The following is a 24,690-nucleotide window of genomic DNA, read 5'->3' as shown; positions in this document are numbered from 1 at the left end:
CCACACTTGCCACGGTACAGCAAATTATTTCTTATTGCCTTTATTTTGGAAGAAAGTTAATAGGGGAAGAAGCAAAATATGTCTCCATACCGTAAAAATTAATTTTTAAATAACGGTTTTGTCGAGAATTACTAAAGAGAGAAATTTTTCCGATGACATCCATTTCCAATGCCATTCTTCTCAGCCAAAAAAAAAAAAAAAAACCCGTGTATTAATTTCCATTAAAAATTCTAAAATCTGTCGCAGGACAAAAACACGCTTTAATTTTGTGAAATTTTTTTTCCCTTTTTTCACTACTTTCAATATGCTATAATCACGTGGCGTTCAAGTTTCATCAATAAATATATCGATTCGATATACTTTCGATGTACTTTCCACTGTCTAACCCAATTTGATTTAGGCGCAATTGAGGTTTACGGTGCCTTTTGAAATCCTTCATGTCCATGCAGGAGAACGTTCCGATGGTAAATTGCAGAAATCTCTACTATAGTGGGGCCGTCAGAAGTATTATCTTTAATTCGAAAAATTTCTGCAAAGTTAGTAAGAAGAGTAATCTTTACAGTTGCACAGATGTTCCACAGCACTTGCTTCAGATTTTCGTTTCCTTGGTGAGGTATCCCAGTTACACGGAGACACATCTCTGACAATCTCAACTCAGAGAGTATATTGGCTTCACTCTCTCTCTTATTCTTATTGAAAAGAGTTCTTCTTCTTGCTTTCTAAAAGTAGCTTCATTTAATTGTATCAATCATGATGGGTAATTGCACACAAACCTCGATTTGTTTTGTACCGGAGAAAGAGAGATTAGGGAAGAGAGAGTGAGAGAGAGAGAGAGAGAGAGAGGCAGAGAGACAGAGAGAACTTGTCGGATCTCAACATCCTTTGAGATTCGTTCATTACCTTTATTTAACAGGAAATAAAAAAAAGAACAGAGAGAGAGAGAGAGAGAGAGAGAGAGAGAGAGAGAACTTGTCGGGCATCATTCATTGTCTTTACTCAACAGGAAATAGAAAAAAAGAACAGCCGGTGTTTATGTTTTGATAGGTTCGTCCACAAATTGATACATTTATATTCTTATTTCGGCCGAACAAAAATGATCTTATGTGAAATATTTACCACTTGCTTAATAAAAGAAAAGACCTTTGTCTTGTTCTTTTTCCTTTACTTCCTTTTAAATCCCAAAATATATTTCACACTAAATAAACCGAACAATAAGCAAAGAATCAATGGACTTATAAATTGGGAAAACTATTGCGTTGTTTCGCAATGTTCACCCGCCGACGACGAAATATTACGCACCCACATATTATAAAATATTATTAATATAATTATTATTTACTAATAATTTCAATAATTTCTATATTAAATTTACGATTTCCTCCTCTATACGATATATGCATATTAAGCTTGAATATATAGTTGCATAATATAGTTACGATTATGCTCCGTAATCCTTCGAGTGACTGGCTTAGCTAAATATGTTTATGGTAGTAGTAACAAATGACATATGAATAAATAAATAAATGAATAATAAAATTTTAACGGGAAAAATGTTAAACAAATTTTGCAAAGCAAGGCAAAGTTCTATAAAAATTTCGAACAGACGAACAGGATTCATTTCATCATCATAATTGATTAAAAGTGCAGGTGTCTTCATGCATAAACTTCATTTGGGTGACACTGGAATAGATGTGAAAGGACAACGTTCGCGTTGAAGTAAATTTAAGATGTACCTGATGTTAGAACCCGAACTAAACAGACTTTTACTTAAATATCGACTTAAAACTTTTTATCTTATCATGGGAAAAATTGGTTTTTTAATCACTCTGGTTGCGGTTTGCGGCCACCTTACCACACTTAAGGATGCGCATTTTCGGTAATTCTCGTTCATTAACGAATTTAATAAAATAAAATGAATATAATTTCATCTCTTAACATTTTAAATTTTATACGTATTGGGTCCATTCCAATTGGTAAGGGCGAAAAAGGCGAAATCCACTCATAAGTTGTTCAAAAGTTGTAGGTCATCGAACTGTTAATGATATGTTAGAAGCGTGTGTATGTGAAAGACACTCCAAATAAATATATAATTACAGTTATGTAATTATGTGAGTATCATAAAAGGTGGATGAACCGCATTAGCTTAACATATCCTTGCACTCTAAGTGGGATAGTGTATAAAGAAATTCTTGACTTTATATTTTGCATTTTGCAGCTTACGACGTCTCTTGGTCAACAAAAATCAAAGATCAATTAAAACGCTACTGTTAAAAAAATCCAATAGAAAAGGGGCCGGGTCTTTAAATTGTAAATACCAGTAACTCGCAGATATGGAATTAAAGCTTACTATAACTATCTACTAAGGTCACCTATCCAAGTATTCAATGCTCTGCATTACAACTTTTTAATATTTCTCTTGCATTACTGAGCAGTACAAGCTTCTCTCTGACAAACGATGTAACTTTCTTAGGTCTTTTCCACGACTAGAAACCCATAATAAATCCAAGCCAATTATAACAGTCAGCAAAATAACAACAGAAAAAAAAAGAAACATGAAAATGGACGTTGATCAATTGGTCTACGCCTTGACTGCCAATAATACAGAAGTATAAGGCACGTAGAAGCAATGTACTTTGTAATGCGCATGGAAAAGTCTGCAGGAAGCGCATATGGACGCATGACAAGGAATAATCACAGCAATTTGCTTGATAATAAACTGTTCACAATTATTTGCAGCTGAGAAAGTGACAGATGGACTGTTCATCATGCAATTAATCAATAATAGGTAAAGAATATATTGCGTGAGTAATTCTAAAGGCTCGCGATAGTCTATGATGATGATACACTGATAAGACGAAATAAAACGGATAACTTTCAGGGCGATGAACTGCAATGTACGCATAAGTTGATAGGTCTTAGCAGCGCTAGCAAAAATTTCAATCATGAAAAATGATATTATGACAATGTAACGGTCATGGTAAGCATGAAAACACAAAGGAACGTAGCAACGTTTATTGACTCACTGATTTATGCAGAAGTGATTTTCACTGTTCAATGATGGGAACAAAAATCTGTAAGAATCTTTGTTTTCTTTTTTGTTCAAACGAACTTCGTCTTTATATCCATAATCAAAGGACAAGGGGTATATTTGTTTTATCGAAATGTTTTTAACGCCCAGAAGGTAGCTCCAGATATCTCGCAAAGTATACATATTCTTGACCGAATTCAGAATTGGTTTAAGTACGTCCGTCCGAATGTCTGTACGTTAGTTCGATGTCTGTTGTAAACATTCTCTTGGCCACAGAAATCAAGCTATCAACTTCAAATTTGATGGAAGTATGGAAAGTTCTTACGCGCAGCTTGGTATCGAAAATTTGTCAAATCGGTTGAAAGACGCGCCCACAGCGCTAAGTAAACTGAGAACTTCTCTGTTTTTGAAAAGTGACAAAATGTTGTTTTTTTTTCTCATTGCTCACAACCTACTATAGATAATCAATGTAAAGAATTTGAATGTGTATTCGTGGAAAAATTGACCACGTCTATCCAATATTATAGCATGTGAAAATTTATAAGTTTTTTCAACACTTTCACAAAGCGTAAAAACAGGCTTTAAGAACCCGATAAGATATATAAACCCTTGGCCAGTTTTAAATTTCGAATGCACTTATCCTCCCCTTCTTTTGGCCATCTGCCCATCTGCGCAATTATGTATTATGTGTGGTAAACATTCTCCCATTCGTCAAAATGAGGATATCGTCTAAAAATTCCCGAAAAAGTTTTAAAACGACACAAGCTTTTCAAAGGCGATGCCTCCAACGCCGACCTATCTATGAAGAAGAAACTGTCAACACTTTTGCTTAGAAAAAACCAACTGCACCCACCCAATGCAGTATGAAAATGTGGTTCTTTTCTTTTTTTAGGATCACGGTGATGAGTATAAAAAAATCGGTCTCGAGTGAGTATGAATTTCTTACTTTTATATTTTGTATCATTAGAAACCCATAAAATATTTGCATTTTGGACTTTAGCGCATAATGATCGGAATTATTCAATTCGTCTAATGACATATGTGCCGTAATGAGAGCATTATTGAAATAGGAACGATTTTCTAGAGATATACATAAGTAGCTAGGCGTAGCAAGATTTTCAAATGAATGCTAATTAGGTTTCAAAGAGAGCGCAAGCCTTCAGACTTTCTTAGGGTTTTGTTGTTTGGCTCAAATTATAGCAAATAAGAAGGTATTCAAAAGTGTGAATATTTATTACAGCTGGAAATCGTATTATTAGGTTCATATTCCTGTTAATTACCTGTGATATTTCTCGCACTTATAGACCATTTTACTTCTTGTTACCGATCACCTAATGATCCGTAGTCAAATCACCATTTTTTTTTATTATTTAATTAATGAACAAATGCTCATCGAAATTGAAATTTTAAGATTTAATAAATTAGGTTAAAATTGAGTTATCACCTATTTTATGTGCTTTAAAGAGTTTTCTCTTCGCTGCAAATCATTTCTCTATAAATTTCAACTCTGCTTTTCTTTTTTCTTATTTCCTTAAAAAATCATTGCATTATATTGAGCTTAATCTTAAAATAAAAATCAAAGCATATTTCGCGGAGTTCTATCTAAAATACAAATAAAAAAAAACTAATAATTTTTGAATATCGCAAAAGGAGCACTAACTGCATATAATTTACGATCTTCTTAAGGAATCTCTTTCACTACAGATATGCTTTTCCTTTTGTTTTTTTTTTTTTTGTTTTTTGTCTTTTTCTTTGCTCCGTTATATGTCTATAATACAATATTATCTTTTGCCTAAACCACTCATGAATTTTTTATATTCATATGCGAATGTGTGCCAGCACATGTATACATATATATATGTATACATATATATATATATACATATACATATATAACAAACGCGTTTTTCATTTGTCTATAAGACGGCAGCTAAGACTCCGGAATTTGCATGTATGCTGTCTAACTAAACGTATAGCTTGTGATTATATTGCATATGTATTTGTGCTGGCTTGCCGTATTTTTTATTATTATTATTTTTTTTTTATTTTTTATGCTTATAGTCTTCTTAGCTGCACTGGTGTAGTGCATGCACTACTACTTTACTATGAGAAAATAATGACATTCTTAAGATAACATCAGAGAGCATTTTATTCATATTGCCTTTTGTTGACAGCGGGATTTTTGCTTTTCTTTGCTTTTTTTTTTTTTAGTCAAGCAACATGATTTTCTAATAGAAAAACGAAAAAAAAAATAAGAAGGAGAAGAAGTTAAGCTCTCGTGTTGTTATTGTAGTCATTCTTAATGCCTGACATAGTACATAATGAGTATTATCATTAGCGTACGTACTCGCTAGATATACGTACATATATATATATATATGTGTGTGTGTGTGATGTAATCATACAAATACAATACCAAGAGCAAATAGTAGTAGTAATTCTATAGGCAGGTGTATGTACAGCTTACACAGCACATGTAAGATATAAAAAATGACATATCAAACGATTATATACTAGTTACCAGCATTTTCCGATGGCACAAAATAGCTTTTGGAGTCATAGATTTTCCTTCTTCGGCTCATGATAAACTCAATGCTAGAATTTTTGCTTGAGGTAGATTATTAAGGAGCTTAAGGACTTAAGGTTAACATTAACTAGAATAAAAGATGCTCGTACATGTTTGATGGAAAAAGTAATTTCCATTTTTAAGATTTATCATCGAAACTCTTAAGCCGTTTATCCAGCAAACGCGTACGCACACACACACACACACACGCACACACACATACAACTATTTCACACATGTACCATTTTTTGATATTTGCATACGCCCCATAGTAAATCCCAATTCGCAAAAATCTATTCAAAAAAAAAAATAAAAATAAAAAAATATTCATACACGAAAAACTGTTAAGTGCGCACCATCATCACCCCGTACCCGGCATCGTCAAGGCTAGTGTAACCTATTTGTAAGCATTTTGGCAAAAACATTGTCTAAGCGAAGCCAACAACGTTTTTAGTTTTTCTTTTTTTGTATTTTTTTCTTACATCTTTTTCCTGCGGCAAGCAACATCAATGCTTTATGTTTGAAAATTCCAGACATGTAGCATAAGTAACATTTTGCATTTCATTTAAAGATTTATGTACATTATTTCATTCACCAAAGCCAAAACATGGCGCAAAAGTAGAAAACATTAAAAAAAAAATTAAAAAAAAAAAAAAAAATTCATCCACAATATATGCATTAAATAGTAATTTGATGAAAGACCGAAAATTAAAATGAATTTAATATTTAATATGTGATGCAGAACGCTTGTAATAGATAAATAAAAGACGAATCTTGCATACTCATCATCAATTTTAATCCAAACTCCATTTTTAATGAGTCTTTGCACGCAAATTTGTAATCAATAATAAATATAAAACAACAACAACAACAACAATAAAAGTAGCAAGCAGTGCTACTCTCTTCCCATTACTCTTTTCTTTGCTTTATTTTGTTTTTTTTTTTTTTCGTTTTTCTTGAATATTTTCTGCAGCCTTTCTGATGCCAGGATCATTAGGTGTTCGATGCAAAATGATAAACAGAACATATTCCGAATAACTTAGAATCGCAACATTTTCTTGGGGAATTGCTTAATTAACTGCATACTGCATTTTAGGCTAAAAAGATTTCCCAGAATAATTAACAGTCCGCCATAAGTCGAATGCTTACAATTTTCGCTTTGTTTCCGGAATTTAAGCGATTTAATTTCATGTACAATCGTTGTGCTGCCATCATTTGTCATTATTTCGTATTCAAGCATCCGGTTTTAATTTCCGGCAAACAATACTTAACTGTCCTTGTACTCGTTTCACTCGAATAAAACTTATTGTGACATTCATTACTTGAACTGTGTATGTACTTACTTCCAAGTACTTAGCTCAAATCTTTGAGTACCCAAGCAAAAACAAATAATATGTATTGCTGCTTATTTAGTTTAGTTACAATAGAAACCAAAACGGATAACTAATGTTGCCAACCAATGCCAATACAACGAATACATTTAAACTTCAAATATCATGTGTGTAAATAAGAAAATGCTTCAATTTTCCTTGATCTCCTCTCATCTATTGTGATATGTCTGCATCTCTTTATCCGACAGGAAGACTCACCAAAAAAGTATCGAGCATTATAAATAAAATGTGAAATGTTCTTGCACTTAATGTCGATGTAATGAAATTTCTGCCATGTTTATGGGAAGGAGAGCTCTTAACCTCCGCGACAAACACTGGCTTTACTATGATCCATCTCTGAAAACCCTAGACGTTTTCATGCAACAGCACGAACCGTAAGAATTATACATCATTGTCTGCACTCAATTTTAATCTGCTTCTTTTTTTTTCTTTCGATATACAGCACAAACAGCACAAGCGTCTATTGTACATACTAATATTGGTTTTATTGTCTTGCTCTTGTTCTATAGCAGAGCTGTGGTTATGTTTCATCGTAGAATTTAAAAGTAAACATGTATGTGCACTACATTATAGGTATTGGTCTTTTAATCGTATCTTAGATGACTAAAGAGGAACAATTCTGTAAATCGGGATAGGTCTGCAGAAGCTAGATTTCGAAATAAATCGATATATAAGTTACGGCTAATAACACTTTTGCTGTTCCTAACAAAAAGTTTAAAATTCAGGCAGCCTTAAAGAAGGCAGTCTTGCTAAGGTGATAAGGTTTTCTGCAGCCTTTCGCATAGTCAAAGTGTGTAGTGGGTGGTATGTTTTATTTAAAATTTTGAGGTCAGTTGCTATACTTATGCTTATTACCAAAATTACGGAGTGAAAGGTCAAAGATAAAATCGGTTTATTTTATTCCCTGCAAAGTCTTGCTTGCTGAGGAAATGGAGAAAACTTTTGAATTTTTCATAATCAGGTATATATCCTATATAAACCCTACTGGAAAGTTTCCCTTATAACACACCACACACTCTTTGAGCCTGTGGATCTGTTGGTTTATATTGCCTACGAATGAATGGGAGGCTATAATGTGGATGTTCGTGATATTTACTCTCAAATTATACTGAATTTTTATACTCTACGTCATTTGTAGGATGCATTAAGTTTGTGCAGATGCATGTAATGCCCAGAGAATTTAAGATAAGCACCACTTAAGAATCATTTCCATTGATCCTTCCGTCCGAGCTCCAGCGAGTTCATCTGGCTCAAGACTAAAATTTTCGGCGTTTTTTGAAAATTGCTTACGCATAGCTTCATAGCTTACTACATTTGCACCCCAAAATAACTTAAGCATTTCCTTAAATTCCGAATATTTTTTTTTTTTTTCATTTTAATAAACGTTGAAGATTGTACGCAACTGAAATTTACCCCGTACAAATACCAATTGTTAAGTTACGTATATGCGAAACTTTGAAAAAAATGAAAGCAACAGGTGTGCCTTATAAAGCAACCAATCCCAGCATACGGAACTTATTTGTACACCTAACATTTGGTTATATGTATTTTGGTTAATTGGGAAACGGTATCACGGTCTTTGGTGTTCATGGTAAAGACACACTATCAACAGCATGACTTAAAAGATAATATAATTGCTCTCTGTTATGCAATGTAACTAAGGTAATAAAAGTTTGGTTCTGAGAAAGTGGATGATATCCCAATAAAAGATCGCCTTGTAAATAATTATGATATGCGCAAGGAGCTTAAGTTTAAACTACATGAGCCTAGCAAAATTGAAATGGTTTGAAGAATAGCGATTGCACAGCTGAGATAGGTATTTGGATGTCACATGATGTACTCTTAGAATTGGAACCTTCTTTAAAGCAATCATAAGAAAGGATAACGTGAACTAGATAACGCGCAAGGGAGGGCGAAAAAATTTGTTCACGCTGCTGGAAATTGTACGCTAATGTCCAGGAAACCTTTATAATTTATTCGGTGAAATTGCACTCGCGTCCTTCATGACGAGCTCCTACGGTCCGCGTGTGCAACATCTGCGAGGGCGATGCTATAAAAGGAATATAAAGGATAATCCTGCCATGACCAAATAGCATATACCTTTAACTTACTATAAAGGCTTTAAAAAGGCTTGCAATCACACTCTAACTTGAACCTGGCATACCTAGCTTGTCGTCTGTTTCCATTTCGACAAAATTCGTTGATTGGACTTGATTGAATATAAAAACTTTCTTTAATGATTTCTTATAAAGAGATGGGATCATCAAAAAAAATGCAGAACTTTATCGAATGGAGTGCGTGGATTCGTTCGCTGTATTATTTCGTGCGGACAATAAACATATTTTTATCTTTCGCTATCAACCTTTGCTAAATTCTAATTTATTTTTCTCTCATCGGACATTTTCGTAGATTTTATCAATTTCACTTCGGAAGCATTTATTATTTAACGCTATGTTCTTAAATTTGTACTTTATATAATTAGCCTTTTGCTTCGAACAGACTGAAATTTGATTTGTTAATGAAAGATTTTTTCGCCTGTAGCTTAGATAGACAAACAAAGCGAAGCTAACTAACTACAAGTGTATATTCCCTTTTTTAACTTCAACGGTTTCGCAAAAGACATTAAATATGATTTTAAAGTTTGTTATGCGATATTAAAGAAAAAAGAAAAAAATAAAGGAAGAAATTTCGCTCAAGCTTTGTTTTTATCCATTAAATTTCCTTACTCATGAAATTTATGAAAAAAACATACTCGCGTATACCTACCCGTAGATGAGGAAATGCGATAAAGAAACTCAGTAACATGAATTTTGATAACAAAAATTCATTTTACTAGATGCCGTCGTCATTTCTTCTACACGCATCTAAGACCGTTTTATAACCTCATTCATAAAGGAACCCATAGTAGAATTTCCACCTGAATAAAGTAAGTAAGTGTACATATTTATATACATCTTAATGTCTACAAAAAAAAAAAAAAAAAAAAACAAAAAAAAACTTATCAAGACGACACATTATAATCAAGTTAACACGCTACCACTTCATTTTAATTTCAAGGCAAACACTTAAAAATTTTAGTGAATATTGAATGGTTGGCCATTAATTTGCTTACTTTCTTTGTAACTTTCGTCATTTCGATATTTCTTTAATATTCTCCTATGTACGATATGTCAATATTTCGCATGTATACGGATATTATAAAATTTTATAACCAAAGTGCATGTAATCGTTAGACGATATTACCATAAAGAGTGAATTAATTCCAAGAAAACGCCATAAAGTCAAAATTTATAAAACAATCCATACTCAAGCGAGGTGTGCACGCAAATATAATTAAACAATAGAATCAGCTATGGAGACGACACAAGCCGCTAGCAATAGCACTGTTGCTGCGCTGACGACTTAGTCATGTTGCAAAGAAACCTTTAAAACTCTCAATAACTGCCGACAAATTCAGGCATACGTATGTACATATGCAATGGGGATATGAGTTTTCACGCAAAATTTATTAAGCAACACCGATATATAACCTACGAGTATATTGGCTGGTTATGTTCTTTTATGATGTCATGTTTGATTGCTTTTGTTAGCTTGGCCGTACTTCCGCTTTTAATGAAGAGGAAGAGAAAATGAAACGGAAGGATTGAAAGCAAAAGAAAAAGCAATCCTTCCCTCCCCCCCCTTAATTTCCATATCATACGTTCTCAACGGGTTGAAATACTATTTTCCAAACATTTAGAGATCTGTGGGCCTATAACTGTGGACGTTTAGCCAAATGTTCATAGCTTCTGATCAAGCAGTAAAACTACACATCGATAAGAATTCACCTTTTGTACCCTACATCACTATTGGAGAAATTGGTTCGAATGCTTATAACATTCAGAAATACTTATAACAGACTCACCTTCTATTTATGCAGATCGATTCAGAATCATTTCTTTCATCGATATTATATATTTCTACGCTCAATCTACTCGTAGCTATTGTTAAGATATTTTGATGAAATTTTCCACGCTGAGGTAAATTTGGTCTGGTTTGGGTTGGCCCACTTTTGCGATCATTTCCCGTATAATGTCTTACATTGAAAACTTATTGTGCAAAAAACTTGGAATTTTGAAAACTCCGTCGCGAGAATCATTTTTTCAACCCCCTGCGTATAATTGTTTTTTACAAAAAGTGAACCCTTATACGGTAAAAAAGGTTAATTTTCAATGGTTTAACAGTAATTGGACGTAAATGTTAACCGGATTTGGACCACGTAACTCAATTTTCTTGGACCTCAGATCTTTCTGAAATTATGCTCTCATAAAAAAGAAGCTCTTACATGAAAGCAAGGTACAACTTTTTGTAAAATATTTTTTATTATAGTAAAATATTTTGCAATAAAGTTTGAGAACCCCTGATGCGCTCATTCACTTATAATACGTGTATGGTGCCAATTAGAGGCTGTGGAAGTAGATTTTCATAATTCTGTTTTTTTCTTGGCCCGTTTTTTAATATGCATGCACATGTATGCCAGCTTTTTTTCTGGCCCGCTTTTATTACCACAAACTTTTAAGTTTTCCATAATTTTTTTTTTTTTTTTAGTTTTTGCTTTTCGTTTGATTTCATCTGTCGGCTTTCATTGAGACTTAATATTGTCGGCGAAGAATACATTAACCATGAAAAAGTCATAAATTATAAATTTTAAATGCTTTTAAATGTTTTATTTAATGTATTGAAGTGGAAAACCTCATTATAATTATATTCAATTAAGTAAAAATAGATAAATGCTAGTTAAAATATTTTAAAAATTTAAAAAAACTTTTTGTAAATTAATTTTATAACTATATTCTAAAAAAGAAGAGGTTTTTTTGCGGTATATATTATGCTTACTTTGGCGGACAGCTTAGACACATATGGTTCATAAAGCTGCACATTAAGCTTAGTTCGACATTTTTTCTTCCTCTCTTAGTTGAAGCCAAAAGACAAAAGTACACCAGAGGTGTCAATCATCGCCAATAGCGACCCTAAACAGTCTACCATTAAGTTGGTCATACACACAACACATAGTATTTTATAGTAGGAAACTGTTTGCTTATGAAGTTTCGGACAATGAGCACGATTGACCCGCAAAGCAAACAGATCTCGAAGTATTGATATCAAGGTTTTAAACAAAGCTGTATATGATCGTCTAACCAGTTATATTTACCAGCAGTAGAAGAAGATTTACTATGTTGTACAGAAGTACTCCGTTAAGATCTAAGCAAGTGCATACGAATCTGATTAATACAGGGCTTGCGTATACTGTGTCACATGCTTTCGATTTCCATGTAGGCTTTAAAAGCGGTTTATGGTACATACTTTCTTTTTGAATCCACTTGTGAGATGTAAAATTGAACGTAACTTTCTTGCAAATGTACACAAGACTACAAGAATGGAGTTGCTATCTCAGAAAAAGGAAGCGAATATTGTTATAAGATTTTTCTATTTCTTTACGTTCGTCTTTAAGAGTAGTATACTTCCATCCATTGTATTTTAAAACAAAAAATATTGAAAATTGATGAGTGTGATGTGTATATTATTACTTTAAATCTTGAAAGCGATTTCAAGAAAGACGTGAGACCTTCGCAACACTACTTCCGCATTAAGGAAAGGAACTAGAAACATTCTCTATCTAACAAACCAGAAAGACTATAGCTCCGTACTTAGCACCAAATTTTAAACCTTCCTAGGCATCGTTATTCATTATTTTATGTAAATGTGACAGAATCAAAAAAATTCATAGGAGAATAAAGATATTTTTGCTCTCGCATAGCAGAGTAAACAAGAATCACCAAAAGAGTGTGTCCGGGTGAGTAAAAGGCACAACACAGATTGGTCTGCTCCCTAAATTCTCTATCTTCTTTTGCACTTCTTTCTGAGCGCGTTGCACGCATAAAGTAACATATTTCAAGGCCAAGCGTGAAATGACCACAGACATCTTACCTCACAATATCCTCTTAAAACAAAGGATATTTTACGTTCATTTAATGTCGGGATATATTTGAATTATTACGAGAATATCCACCAGGAGCAAACGACCCTTCTCCATTTCGCTTAATACACTTATAAGGATTTTACAAAATAAGTGTTTATATGGGAAGTGCGCGAAAGTGAAAAATGTGTGATTGGACCAAAAATCCCACCAAAAAATATCTCAAAATTATTTGATCCAATCTTTAGGTTGAACACATGGAAAGGACACAGACAAACACACAGATAAGCTTAGATCAATTCAGAAAGTGATTCCAATAAATAATAAAAGATGGGTTTATATCAAGATTCTTTTGTTACATACATCCGGACTAATTTACACCATTATTGGTGTAAGGTCATACGCCTCACCATACGCCACGTGCCTCTAGCATAATTAGACATATCTATCATATCTATTCTCAGGTTTCTCTAAGAAACCTTCTTTCGCTTACTTTCGCTCCTAGGGTGAACCTGATTTTTAACCTAATTTTTTTTTCTTCTTTTCCCCTATCGCTTACGTTGTTTAGCATTTATATTCCGATTGTGTCGATTGTTTTGAAAAAGAGAAAAAAAAAAAAGACCGGGAAAAATAAATGACGAAAAACATATTAATTCGACGAGTACATGCTTCCAGACTTAATAGCCTTAATAAACGCTTACAGCATTTTACTATAATTTCATTATAATATTTTAAGAGGTCGCCATAAAAAGAAAAAATGTATTTTTTTTTTTATTTTGATATATCTTGACATGTTCAAAAATTTTTCATAAGCGACCGTACGTACTGCCTACAATCGCAATCTCATCTACACGCAAATATTATATGTAGGAGCAGTGTATGCATTGTAATGTAAGTAATCAAGCTAAGCATGCAAACTCATGCCATTTGTTTTAAAAACAGGATGTTACATATATATGTACATTGTATATGGAAGAAAACTGAAAGAGCCCCGAATCCTTTGTAAACGTCCAGAAGGGTAGTCTAAAATTAAAATATATTCATTTATGAGTAATAATTGTTTGCATTTTTTTTTTTTTTTTTTTTCATATTCTTAACTGCAAACACATGAAACTCATTCTCTTGACCACGTGTGTTTGCTTTCAGCCCAATTTTTTAGTGGCTTTTCTGTTTTAGTAAAGTTTATACTTTGGATTTTCATTTTCCCTCGAGATTATATTAGCGTGCTGTTGACATTTACTTTCGAAACCATGACTTGTTTGCGAGAACCACAAATATTCACATACAATCTTACACATTTGTTGTTCGCCGTACCACATCAGGGGTAAGAAAAGTTTACAAAAAAGAAAAAAAAAAAAAAAAAAGAGAAAATGTTTCCTAAAATATTGAAAAAATGTTATACAATTTATTCACTATGCGAGAGGCAACGAGGTTACTGAACTTTATTATTATTATTATTATTGTTGTCGTTGTTGTTGTGTGTATGAGTGTTTTTTTTTTTTTTTGTTGTTCTATCAACACTTCACGCACAGGTTTACCTGTGCGAGAGAAATTTGAATTTAGAGCTCTTGAGTACTATATGGCTCTTAGCAGGAAAAAAAAAAAACCAAAAAAAATTAAGGGAACATTAAACAATTTAAAGAATTAAACTTGTCACTAAGATAGCGAACACATTTTAATATATTAATTAAGGCAACAAAACAACAATTATGAGTGCAATATATGCCTTAAAGCAAATTACGGCAGATCGTCACTTCAAGAAAATATATATATAAAAGTCGCAAATTTTTTTTTGTATATTTTGAAAAAAAATAGTTGGCACTCCTCATTTTACCGCCCACAAATTAACTTGCAGATAAATTATGCGGTTTATCTTCAATTATTATCATTTAATTCAATTATTATTATTATTTATAAATACGTAGTTATATTGCCTAAGTATGAAAACTTATAAACAAACACATATACTCGTACTTATTTCCCCTATTAACATATTTATTTATTTTATTTTATTTACCTAAAGTATAAAGTATATTTTATAAATAGACACACATTGTACATAACACGCTAAACTCATTGATCCTCCATAAGCGTGCATAACTTTTTACATACACATAAATATAGACAAGCGTAAACCATGTACTCAATCTATTTATCATTTCCCCATGTTTACGGTTTAGATGAGGATCCCTTGTATTTGCAACACAGAGACTTGTGTCTAATACTCACGTAGCCGTTTACTGTACACGAAGGGATAACAAATGCTTGTCGAATCAATAAGAAACCAACCATCATCTCTATAGGAACTGTAAATGAATGGCTATGAAAATGAATTAATTAATACAACATACATTAATATTCAAAAAACATGTTGACTTCGATGTAATAAAACTTATTAGATATTAAGTTCGTACTAACATGTTTACCAAGGCTAATGTGCCCCCGTGTTTTTACTAAATTATGTGCCAAACAGCAACCCCCGCTAACATAGTATAAATAGCATGGCCAATCAGTTCTACGAAGAAACGATTATCGGCCTTACAGCCATAACTTAGGATCGCCTACCGTTGCTCTTGAGATTAGGAAACGATGAGCGTCAATAATAATGTGAAAGCGAGGTTAGAGACTTTTCTTCCCTGCTCCGACGGTGATGCCCGTTTGATCTTTGCCCTTGCACTCACCGTCGCCAGCGCTTAGAGAGAGATAGAGAGAGACCAGGAGAGCAAAGAGAGGCCGCCTTCGTAGGCTAACGCATACGGAGACATATCGTTTACTATATTTATATTAATAAATGCCACGAGAAGGTTAAACGACCAGAAATTTTAATTGACGAACCGGGCAACAGTAAACAGGCGATATTCTCCGCAACAAATCTTCTGATAATGCATACAGTGTCGTGTCTGAGCTGACTCGCACAAAATGCCACGTCACAATCGTAAAGTAGGAAAATTTTGGGTTTTTGTAATTTACACAACTACACGTATATTAACATATTTATAATACCCTTGGGCGGTTGTGTGTAACATTGAGTAGAAATTGGCGGGCACTTTATGGCATAAATGAATTTAGAGTCATTTTCTGCTTTGATTTAGTTAGCTCCGTCCATCCATCTGGCTGTTGATGTATTTTGTGTTCAATCTACAAGGAATAAATTTTTTTTTGAAATTCGATCCGCTAGGACGCTATTAATCGAACAGTTTCTACGTCGACTTTTTACGTAAAGCGAATAGCGCGTTATTAGAAGAAATTTGTATTTATAACATTTCTCGATAATGATCGTTTAAAGATTATTACCTACAAAATAATACAATGGCTTCATATTTTAAGAAAGAATATCAAAAACTGCAGAAGTAACAAAATCTAAATAGATCCCCTGCTCTTTTAAATTTCAACAATCGAGAACGACGAAGAAACATGAAAGCTTAATCGGCTGAGAATTATTAATAGAAAAATAAATAGATAGATAGAAGTCGTTATTAAAGGAAGATATAAAATATGTAAATATATATATATATATACAACAAAGATAAATAGTTAGATAGAAGTCCCTATTAGAAGAAGACATAAAGTGTTTATACGTATATGCAACGTGACTTGACTTTATGTCGCGCTTCTGCAAGTTGTTAGAGCAGCGACAACCATTTAAAAAAATGTTTTTTTTTTTTTGTGAAAAAAGAAAGCAGTATATGAGATCAATTCAAGTTTATTTTTGTGGGTGTATGCGATGATATTCTTGGAAAGAGTAAGCGGGCTCGTCTTGTACTGAAGACATTTTTAGTGCTTCGATCTAAAAAATTTCTCTCCAACCTTTAGCAAGAACGCTTGTGTATATGTAAAAAATTCACTCATGTTTTCTATAAATTAATTTGCTTTTTCAACAAACAGGAATATTTATATATATATATAAAAGAAAGAGATCAAATACTTAAGAGATTATAAAATTCTATATATAGATGTATTTATATATTTTTTAAGAAATTATCTATGCTACCTGTATAAAAATTAAAAAAACTTTCTTCTTTTCAGTTCGTATGTTCATCTATATGCTTTGCCGAAATCCGAAGGGAATTTTATCCTGGTAAGTGCAAAATGAACCTGTTATTCAAGTAATGTTATTACTACAATTCCGGGAGAGATACTTACACATACATGCATTGACATTATTTTTATTATATTTATGCAGATATCTCATGATATCTGAATATTGAAGATCTTAGACCAGTTAAGTCAAATTTCAAAGAAGCTAAGCTGACCAATTTTTTATCCAATGCATTCAATCAATTTTATTTCTCTACTCTCTCTAGCTGTTTGAGAAAATGATTTTAATTTCATTTATTTTTTTTTTTTCGTCCTTTTTTTGTTGCTTTAGATTGCTACAATGTACGTATGTGCTGTGTGCAAATGAAAAGAAGCATTTTAAAATCTTATTTTACACAAGTCTTTTGAATTATGATATATTTTCCTTTTAAGGGATTTTCTGGGATTTTTGCTCAGAATTTATATACGTTTAACTTATAATGTCAATGAGTCGTATCTTATCGAAGAATTTTATAGTGAACGTAATGTGAAGGGAAAACTACAAAGGCTTGTAATCTTTGCTGTAAGACCTGATTATCCTTTATTTTTATTCGTTTTCTGCACTTTATACTGTTTGCTTATTATCATCAATAGTCAAGTTTAGCTTACATGGAATTTATTCATTTATTCATGAGTGAATATCCTTTGTTTCTTTGCATACAATCCTTAATAGATGCTTAACGTTTAAATCAAAACTCAAGAGATTTCTTTTCTAAGATTGCACGTCTATGCATTTGTTTTTGTTACTTTCTTCTTTTTCTTTTTCGATTTTTTTTTTTTTTTTTTTTTTTTTTTTTTTTTCTTGGATTGTGGCTAAATAAAAACAGATATAAGCAAAAATGTATATCAAATGCATATCAAATTATATTGATTTGTGAGCGTTGAAATTGAAGTTAAGAAAATAAATGTTTAAGCTTTAAATGTAAACATAATCCAATCCTTAAAGGGATTACTCCAAACAAGGAATAATAACAGTAACGCCTCTCCTCAAAAGTAGCGACTTTACTTAAATTGCTATTCCTTTGCCAAATTTAATTAACAAATGTAACTATTCAGTGACATTCCCCTGGCATATTATATATTACTTCCCATTCGTTTCTTATATTTAACAAAATTTACCGTAAATTAACAAAAAATTATAGATCGAGAAAATATTGTGGCAACCCTTGCTCCTATCTATTTCACTTATATAAAAATACTCAAGTCCAAGCAACAGCAAATGTCAATAGAAATTAAGGATAATTTGAATTTATTAGGTCGAGTCATAAGCAACTTCCGATGCGGATAGATAGAATCTATTGTTCATAGTTACCCACTATAAGTCGCAGAATCAAACGAATTTTTGTTCCCGCTATATAGATGAGGATTCAGTTAGTCTTCTAGCAATTGTTTGATATGATGTATGTTGCACTGTTGTTGTTAATCTCTGAAATGGAGAATCCAAAAGGGCATATTCGCCATGTAATGCTTTGGGAATTTAAACAAAGCGCTAAGGCGCGAAAAAATATACAGCGTATACGATAAAGGACTGATAACTGATTGGGCAGTTAAAAATTGATTTGTCAAATTCCCTTCTGGAGATACGACCTTAAAAGACGGGACGTCCTTCCGACTTTGACGACCACCTTTTAAAGGCAATATTGGAGGAAAATCCGAGCTATAGCAAAAAAGTTGATTACCTCATAGTCAACTGTTCAATTAATATACTTTTCTTGTTTAAGGGGAACAAAATAAATGTCTGTTAAAAAAACGGAGGTTACTTATGACTCGAGCTAATAATTTGGCTCTGAACTGTTCAAAAGCGTTATCTTCGAAGTTGAGTCTTCGGATTTGTGCAGAGACGCTTTCTATTCATAGCTGAAGGTAGAGTCGTTTTATGATGATTGGCAAGCATAAGGTGGCAGCTGGACTTGGCCAGGTATGAAAAGGACTACGGTTCCTCTTCGTAATGCTAATGATTTCTACATTTGTTTCTATTTTTATTATTATTTATATACGGGGTGCAACATCAAGAAAGACATAAGATAGGCCTAACTTTTATTATAACGAAGAATTGTATAAAGGCAAGATGGAAAACTTGCATAATGAAATTTTAATTTAAAGGCGGTTTTATATATTTTGTAGCACGCATTCTTCCCTAAAAGCAAGCTGTGAAAATAAAAAAAAACATGTAAAAACACCATATTAGGTTGAACACAAGGAAATAAAACGGACAGATGGACAGACGAACAGACAAGCTAAATCGATTTAGAAAGTGATGCTGCCTTGATCGGCGCAATAACAGAAGGACGTATACCAAAACCTTCCGTTTATTACATTCATCCGTATAAACTTAATATACTCTTATACTTAAATGCTAAAAGGTATAATATATTTATAGGCGAATATGAATTAACAGCAGATAAGACTTAGTTCTCACATTGTTGTCTGTATTTTTGCCAATTTAACGGCAAAAGAAGAGTTGGGAGGTGTTTACCCAATAGCAGCCAAGTGAAGACACATGTCGCTGCCTATTAATTAGTCTTCTTCATATAATAAGATTTAAGTTTCGATTCCTAAATGGTGAAATCTCCATCAACCTACTGAAGCACAAATTTCGAATTTAATAAATTTGTTTGTGTGAATGCGTATATCGTTTAATATAATTTATTAATAGATAAAGGTGTTGCAAGTGAAGTAACACGAGTAAATCACTCCCCCCACCTTCCTCCCTGACAAAGAGAGTAGAAATAAAAGATCAACTCATTTCGAATCGAACGGTGGAAAGTTGTTGACGCTATATGTTTTAAGACAAAAGATCTTGCATTCACTTAGGATGAGTAGAACATGTTCGCTCGCTGCAAGGCTTAAAACGCAAACTAGTTTGATTTGAATAATTATTTGCATATACTTCAATTTATGTATTCTTGTAGTAATCCTTTCAGATAGTTAATAAAAAAAATTTTATATTTTTTCAAAACATTTTACCTAAGGTTAAACAACCGAAGCAAATTATTTCATAATAATTAACATTACATGTCTTTATTACTCATACATACAACTGTTGAAGCTATTGATATATATATATATGGAATAATAATTATTGCATACAAAGGCTCCCTAAGCAGGTAAATGGACTTGTGCATTAACATATGAAATGTGTGAATGTTGGTATTCAAAGTTGATATCATGCTAAGGCGATTCACATCATCAATAAATTGTTGTTAGAGCAAATGTTTGAACTTTTTTGGTATCAAGACCATGTTGTTATTTATATAAATTACTTACGAGTGGGGAAGTTTCAAAATTGAAAATTAACACACACACACACACACACACACACACACAATTTAATGATTAATGCATTAAGCATTTTCCTATTATTGAACCAAAACTAAATGTCGTAGGAATGAAAATTTCTCTTCAAATAAAGATTTAAGTTAAACATCTTTCATAAGAAGATCTTTAAGTTTCTTATTTACTTGGCGTCATTATGGGGAACTATAATTATAATTTCAAAAGATACTCAAGGATAAAGCTGGTTAAAGGAAAGATCTACTTAAACCCGACATTGTACGGACGTCTCTTAATCAACCGTTAGACGAAAAGCCATGTCTTTAGTGTTCTGGCACATTTTGAAAGGTTTTGCTAGAAACAAGCTTTTAATGCCTTTAGACTTTTTTTAAGCTATGGTAACACAACATGTCCAGGCAGCTTACTCGAAAATTCTAGTAGTTTATACAAAAACCTTTTTAATTTTATTGAAAGAATTTTTTATTAATAAAAATAAAAATTTCGAAACAAAAAAAAGTATTTCGAAAAGCTTTCGTATAGCAAACCTAACGAAAGCTTTAAAAATGCTAGAGTAAATTTTGTCTTCAACAGCGTTAACATATTTTTTATTGTTATCATGCAATTACTCACAAGTAATTCAAAGCTTATTCTTAAAAGCTTTTAACGAAAAAAACCAGCCTAGATTTGAAAAAAAAGCAAGTATATGGATGGAATAAACTAAGCACAGAAGTCTTGCTCGTCTTTATGGCATCCTTTTCGATTAGATTGTTTGCCGTGACATAAATTGAAAATAAACCGGCAGGTTTGTGTCCGTGTGTTTATGTGTATGTGTATGTATGTGTATGTGTGTGTGTGTGTACAATATTGAAAATAAATCCCTAGAAAAAAAAAAAGGTCCCCTTTGTATTGTTATAGATGTACATATAGACATATATACATACATGTATAAGACGATTCCACCATAAAAAAGGTTATAAATGCACGTAAGCAGAAAACCTCTTTACAGATGAATAAAATTCAATATTAGCGGCAGCAGTTGGTGTTATTGTAATGGAAAAATCACTAAAGACAAAAAGTTGATTACAGTTAAAAAAAAGCTAAAAGATTGTTGAAAATAAACACACAATCAAACATATGTTAAGATGATTGCAATCCATGGCAAATGCAGTAAAAGCAAGCAAATGATTATTATATACTTTAAGGAACTTTTTAACAATCGCATACTAAGCTCCAGATGTGCTGTTCGTGTAAGGCACGGCTCGTATGCATAAATAAAACACCATAAATGTTACAAATTTTTAACAATTATGGATACAAATCAATAAATATAGGAGATGGGAAAAATCGCTAACGCAATAGTTAATAAAACACCAACATGCCGCATCTATAGCCGTTAAATCGACACTCCAGTTTATTACCATTTCTTAACAGATAGTGTTGGGAGCATTTTTTGAAAATTGATAAAAAGCTTAGGAAATGTTGTAAAAGTTTTATTATTGGCACACCTTAAGGCTGCAAGTAGAAAGCTTACAAAGTGTGCTTTTCGTAAATGCTTAAAAGCTTAAGCCTGACATACTTTTATGTCTAATGACATGCTTTTGTCTAAAAAGTTTTCGTTACACAGAAATTTAACAGAAATTTCTATTAACAGGTAAGCTTTTAATGCTCTTATCCAAGTTAGTTTAGGACCTATTCGAGTTAAATGTAGATTTCAGCAAAAGCAAAGCATAAGTTAGTTCTCCCTTTTAAAGTTCTTTGAAGGTTTCAAAAAAAGGTTTGCAAGTTTAGTTTAGAAGTGACATGAAAAGCTTTCTACATAGATGTTTGACGGTACTTACCTAACAGAAATACGGTGAGAATTAGCCACTTTCGTTTACACATATTTGCCAGATATCTAGTCGTTGTTCTCGTGAGTTATATTTGACTTGAAACTAAAATAGAGAAAAATTTAAAAAAAAGTATTGTTTAAATAAGACGATATAATTAATTTGTTTTTTAAGCAAAGTTTAAAGTCTAGATTAATATAAAAATTACTATCGACTTCTAGATCTACGATGAATGGTTTACCTCTCTCTGGTGAGATCTACTGGGTAGATCTCTTTAAAGCTTATCTTAAAGTCGCTCATGTGAATTGGCCTAAATAAGTCCACTAAACAATTGTATATACCTAGCTCCTAGTAAGTATATTACCTAAACTTTCGATGAATGCTGTAGAACATAGTTTTTAAGTTATTAGAAACTATACTCAAAATTATTTGCGGGATTTTCGATATTTTCGTTGGGGAATGAACTGTTCAGTGCGTTATCGCCAAAAGAGAGAGCTTTTCATATTCGATAATACTAAAAATATTAAAATTGTATGTATAGTTGCTTGGCATGATAAACCACATGCAACGTTTATGGCCGCGAAAATTTAGGCAGAAAGTTTAAAATTAAACTTATTTTTATTTGATCTCTGTAACGGGCCTGCTTAACCTATCGTGTGTCTTATAATTCGTATCAGATGTCGACATAACATTTGGTGTAATTATAGAATTCTTCGAAATATCATGCAGAAATAATTCGTACGTCTGCCCATTTGTAATGTACTGTTTTTAGAGATCCGTGATCAACTTGAGATTTTGACTAGAGCTAATGATGTCCGTCTACTGAACTGGCCGTCACTGTAGAGAAACACAGTGCACAAGCACTCAGCTTATATTAATGGAGCAACCTTGATATAGTCTGCTATACGTAACTGTGTGCACGCCTACAATTAGATGGTTCGCAAGAAGTTTTCACCTCAGGTCATCTGCTAGCTTCATATTTCATAAAAGATAGTATCAGGTTTTCTCTCAACTCATGCAAGTCTCAGCGATTTTATTATTTCTGTTTAATACTGAATCAAAACAAAACCTGGACAACTTGAATGTCGTCACAATTGCAGACTTTCTACAAATTAAGTTCCACCTCCGGGTTCTTGTTAAACATTAGAGGAATTGTTACAAAAGTCTAATTGACCATACAGCTAAGCCTCTCTTCCTTTGGATAGATAAATAACTGGATATAAGGGAATCAGGTGAGACTAACATTTTGATTAGATTGTTATAAAGTATATGAGGTACTTGAAATGCATTTCAAGTTCAAATACATTCTTAAACTACATCCATTGCTTTAACACTTTCTGATTTTGATTCAATCAATTTTGCAAAACTGTAAAAACTATTAAATAACATATGCCTGAAGAAAACGAAAAAAAAAAATTTTATTTTTTAAATATTATTTTTTTATAAAAAGTTAAATAAGAATTTACAAAACTTGGGAATCGATCTGATTGCTATTGCTTGCTTACATACAGAACAAATTCATTGGTAAAGTTTCAAGATTTATATATTCATTGAATCAATCAATTTAATTAAATCTCCGAAAATGTGCATAAAACAATCTAGATAGGTAACTGTAACCGTAAATTTAAACGCTTACATTATCATATTTTCTATGTATTATGCCAATGCAATTAAATTGCCAACAACAAAAGGCCAAATAATATTTAGTTTATGCATAAATAAAATATGAATTTCTCTCTCTCTCTCTCTCTCTCTCTTTTAGTATGCACAGTGCAAATATGATATACAATGAGACGTTGCCAGTTGTTCATATAGTTCATGTTCTTACACTAACATGTTTCTATGCCGGTCTGCTGTTAGAATATTTCAAGTTTCTAAAACACAGTATCCTTCTTTCTGTATTAGCTTAATCTTTATTTCCGACTCCATATTTTCGTAGATCATAGTAGAAGGAGGAGGCAAACAACCGTAGGCCAAGCGTTATCCTGCTCATTTCTTGAAGATTTTTTGTGTATGTATGTATGTATGTATGTATGTATGTATGTATGTATGTATATATGTATGTGTATGGGTGTGGGCGTCTGTGTGAGTGCGCCTGTGTGTATATATAGTTGTAGAAGAGTGTTATTTAATTTAATTAAAAATTCAAACTTATTTTCCTTAAAGTTTTGCCTTAGTTTTGTGTTATAAAATTTAATATTTAAACTAAAGATATACATATATATATATATATATATATATATATATATGTGAAGCTTTTCAAGTTTTTTTTTTTTCTTAATTATTTCAACTTTTATGCATTTTTCTCTTGATTAATTTTTGTTGCTACCAAGAAATTTTTCTTTTATTTTATTCAAATAAAGATGATAAGTATATATTTTGTTTAACCACAAAATAATAGCTTAGAAACCAGACCGGGGCACACTTCAATTTCATAATTTCAAAATTATTAAGTTCATCTACTACTCCGTTTTGTGTTTGGCTTAGAGCTGGCTATAAATTCTGTCTTATAACATTAATTTATATTAGAAAGTAATACGAAATTCGTTATGCGGATGACACTACGTATGAGT

General features: G+C 32.3%; 1 protein-coding gene and 1 long non-coding RNA gene across 2 annotated transcripts in view; one reads left to right on the top strand and one right to left on the bottom strand.

The window, feature by feature from the left end:
* LOC119638217 overlaps window positions 1-24,690 on the top strand; it is a 187,508-nt gene that overhangs the window by 67,289 nt on the left and 95,529 nt on the right. Inside the window, exon 3 of the long non-coding RNA XR_005247402.1 lies at window positions 16,968-17,019. This is a non-coding gene — a long non-coding RNA (uncharacterized LOC119638217). The remainder of the gene's footprint in view (window positions 1-16,967; window positions 17,020-24,690) is intronic.
* The window catches only part of LOC119638212, a 324,089-nt gene that overhangs the window by 255,112 nt on the left and 44,287 nt on the right, over window positions 1-24,690 (bottom strand). Inside the window, exon 2 of the mRNA XM_038034881.1 lies at window positions 22,130-22,222. Within this exon, the coding sequence (XP_037890809.1) occupies window positions 22,130-22,172 (43 nt within the window). The 5' untranslated portion in view covers window positions 22,173-22,222. The remainder of the gene's footprint in view (window positions 1-22,129; window positions 22,223-24,690) is intronic.

The sequence above is a fragment of the Glossina fuscipes genome, unplaced genomic scaffold, assembly GCF_014805625.2.
Source record: "Glossina fuscipes isolate IAEA_lab_2018 unplaced genomic scaffold, Yale_Gfus_2 85, whole genome shotgun sequence".
Lineage (NCBI taxonomy): Eukaryota > Metazoa > Arthropoda > Insecta > Diptera > Glossinidae > Glossina > Glossina fuscipes.
This window is presented reverse-complemented; position numbering and strand designations above follow the sequence as displayed.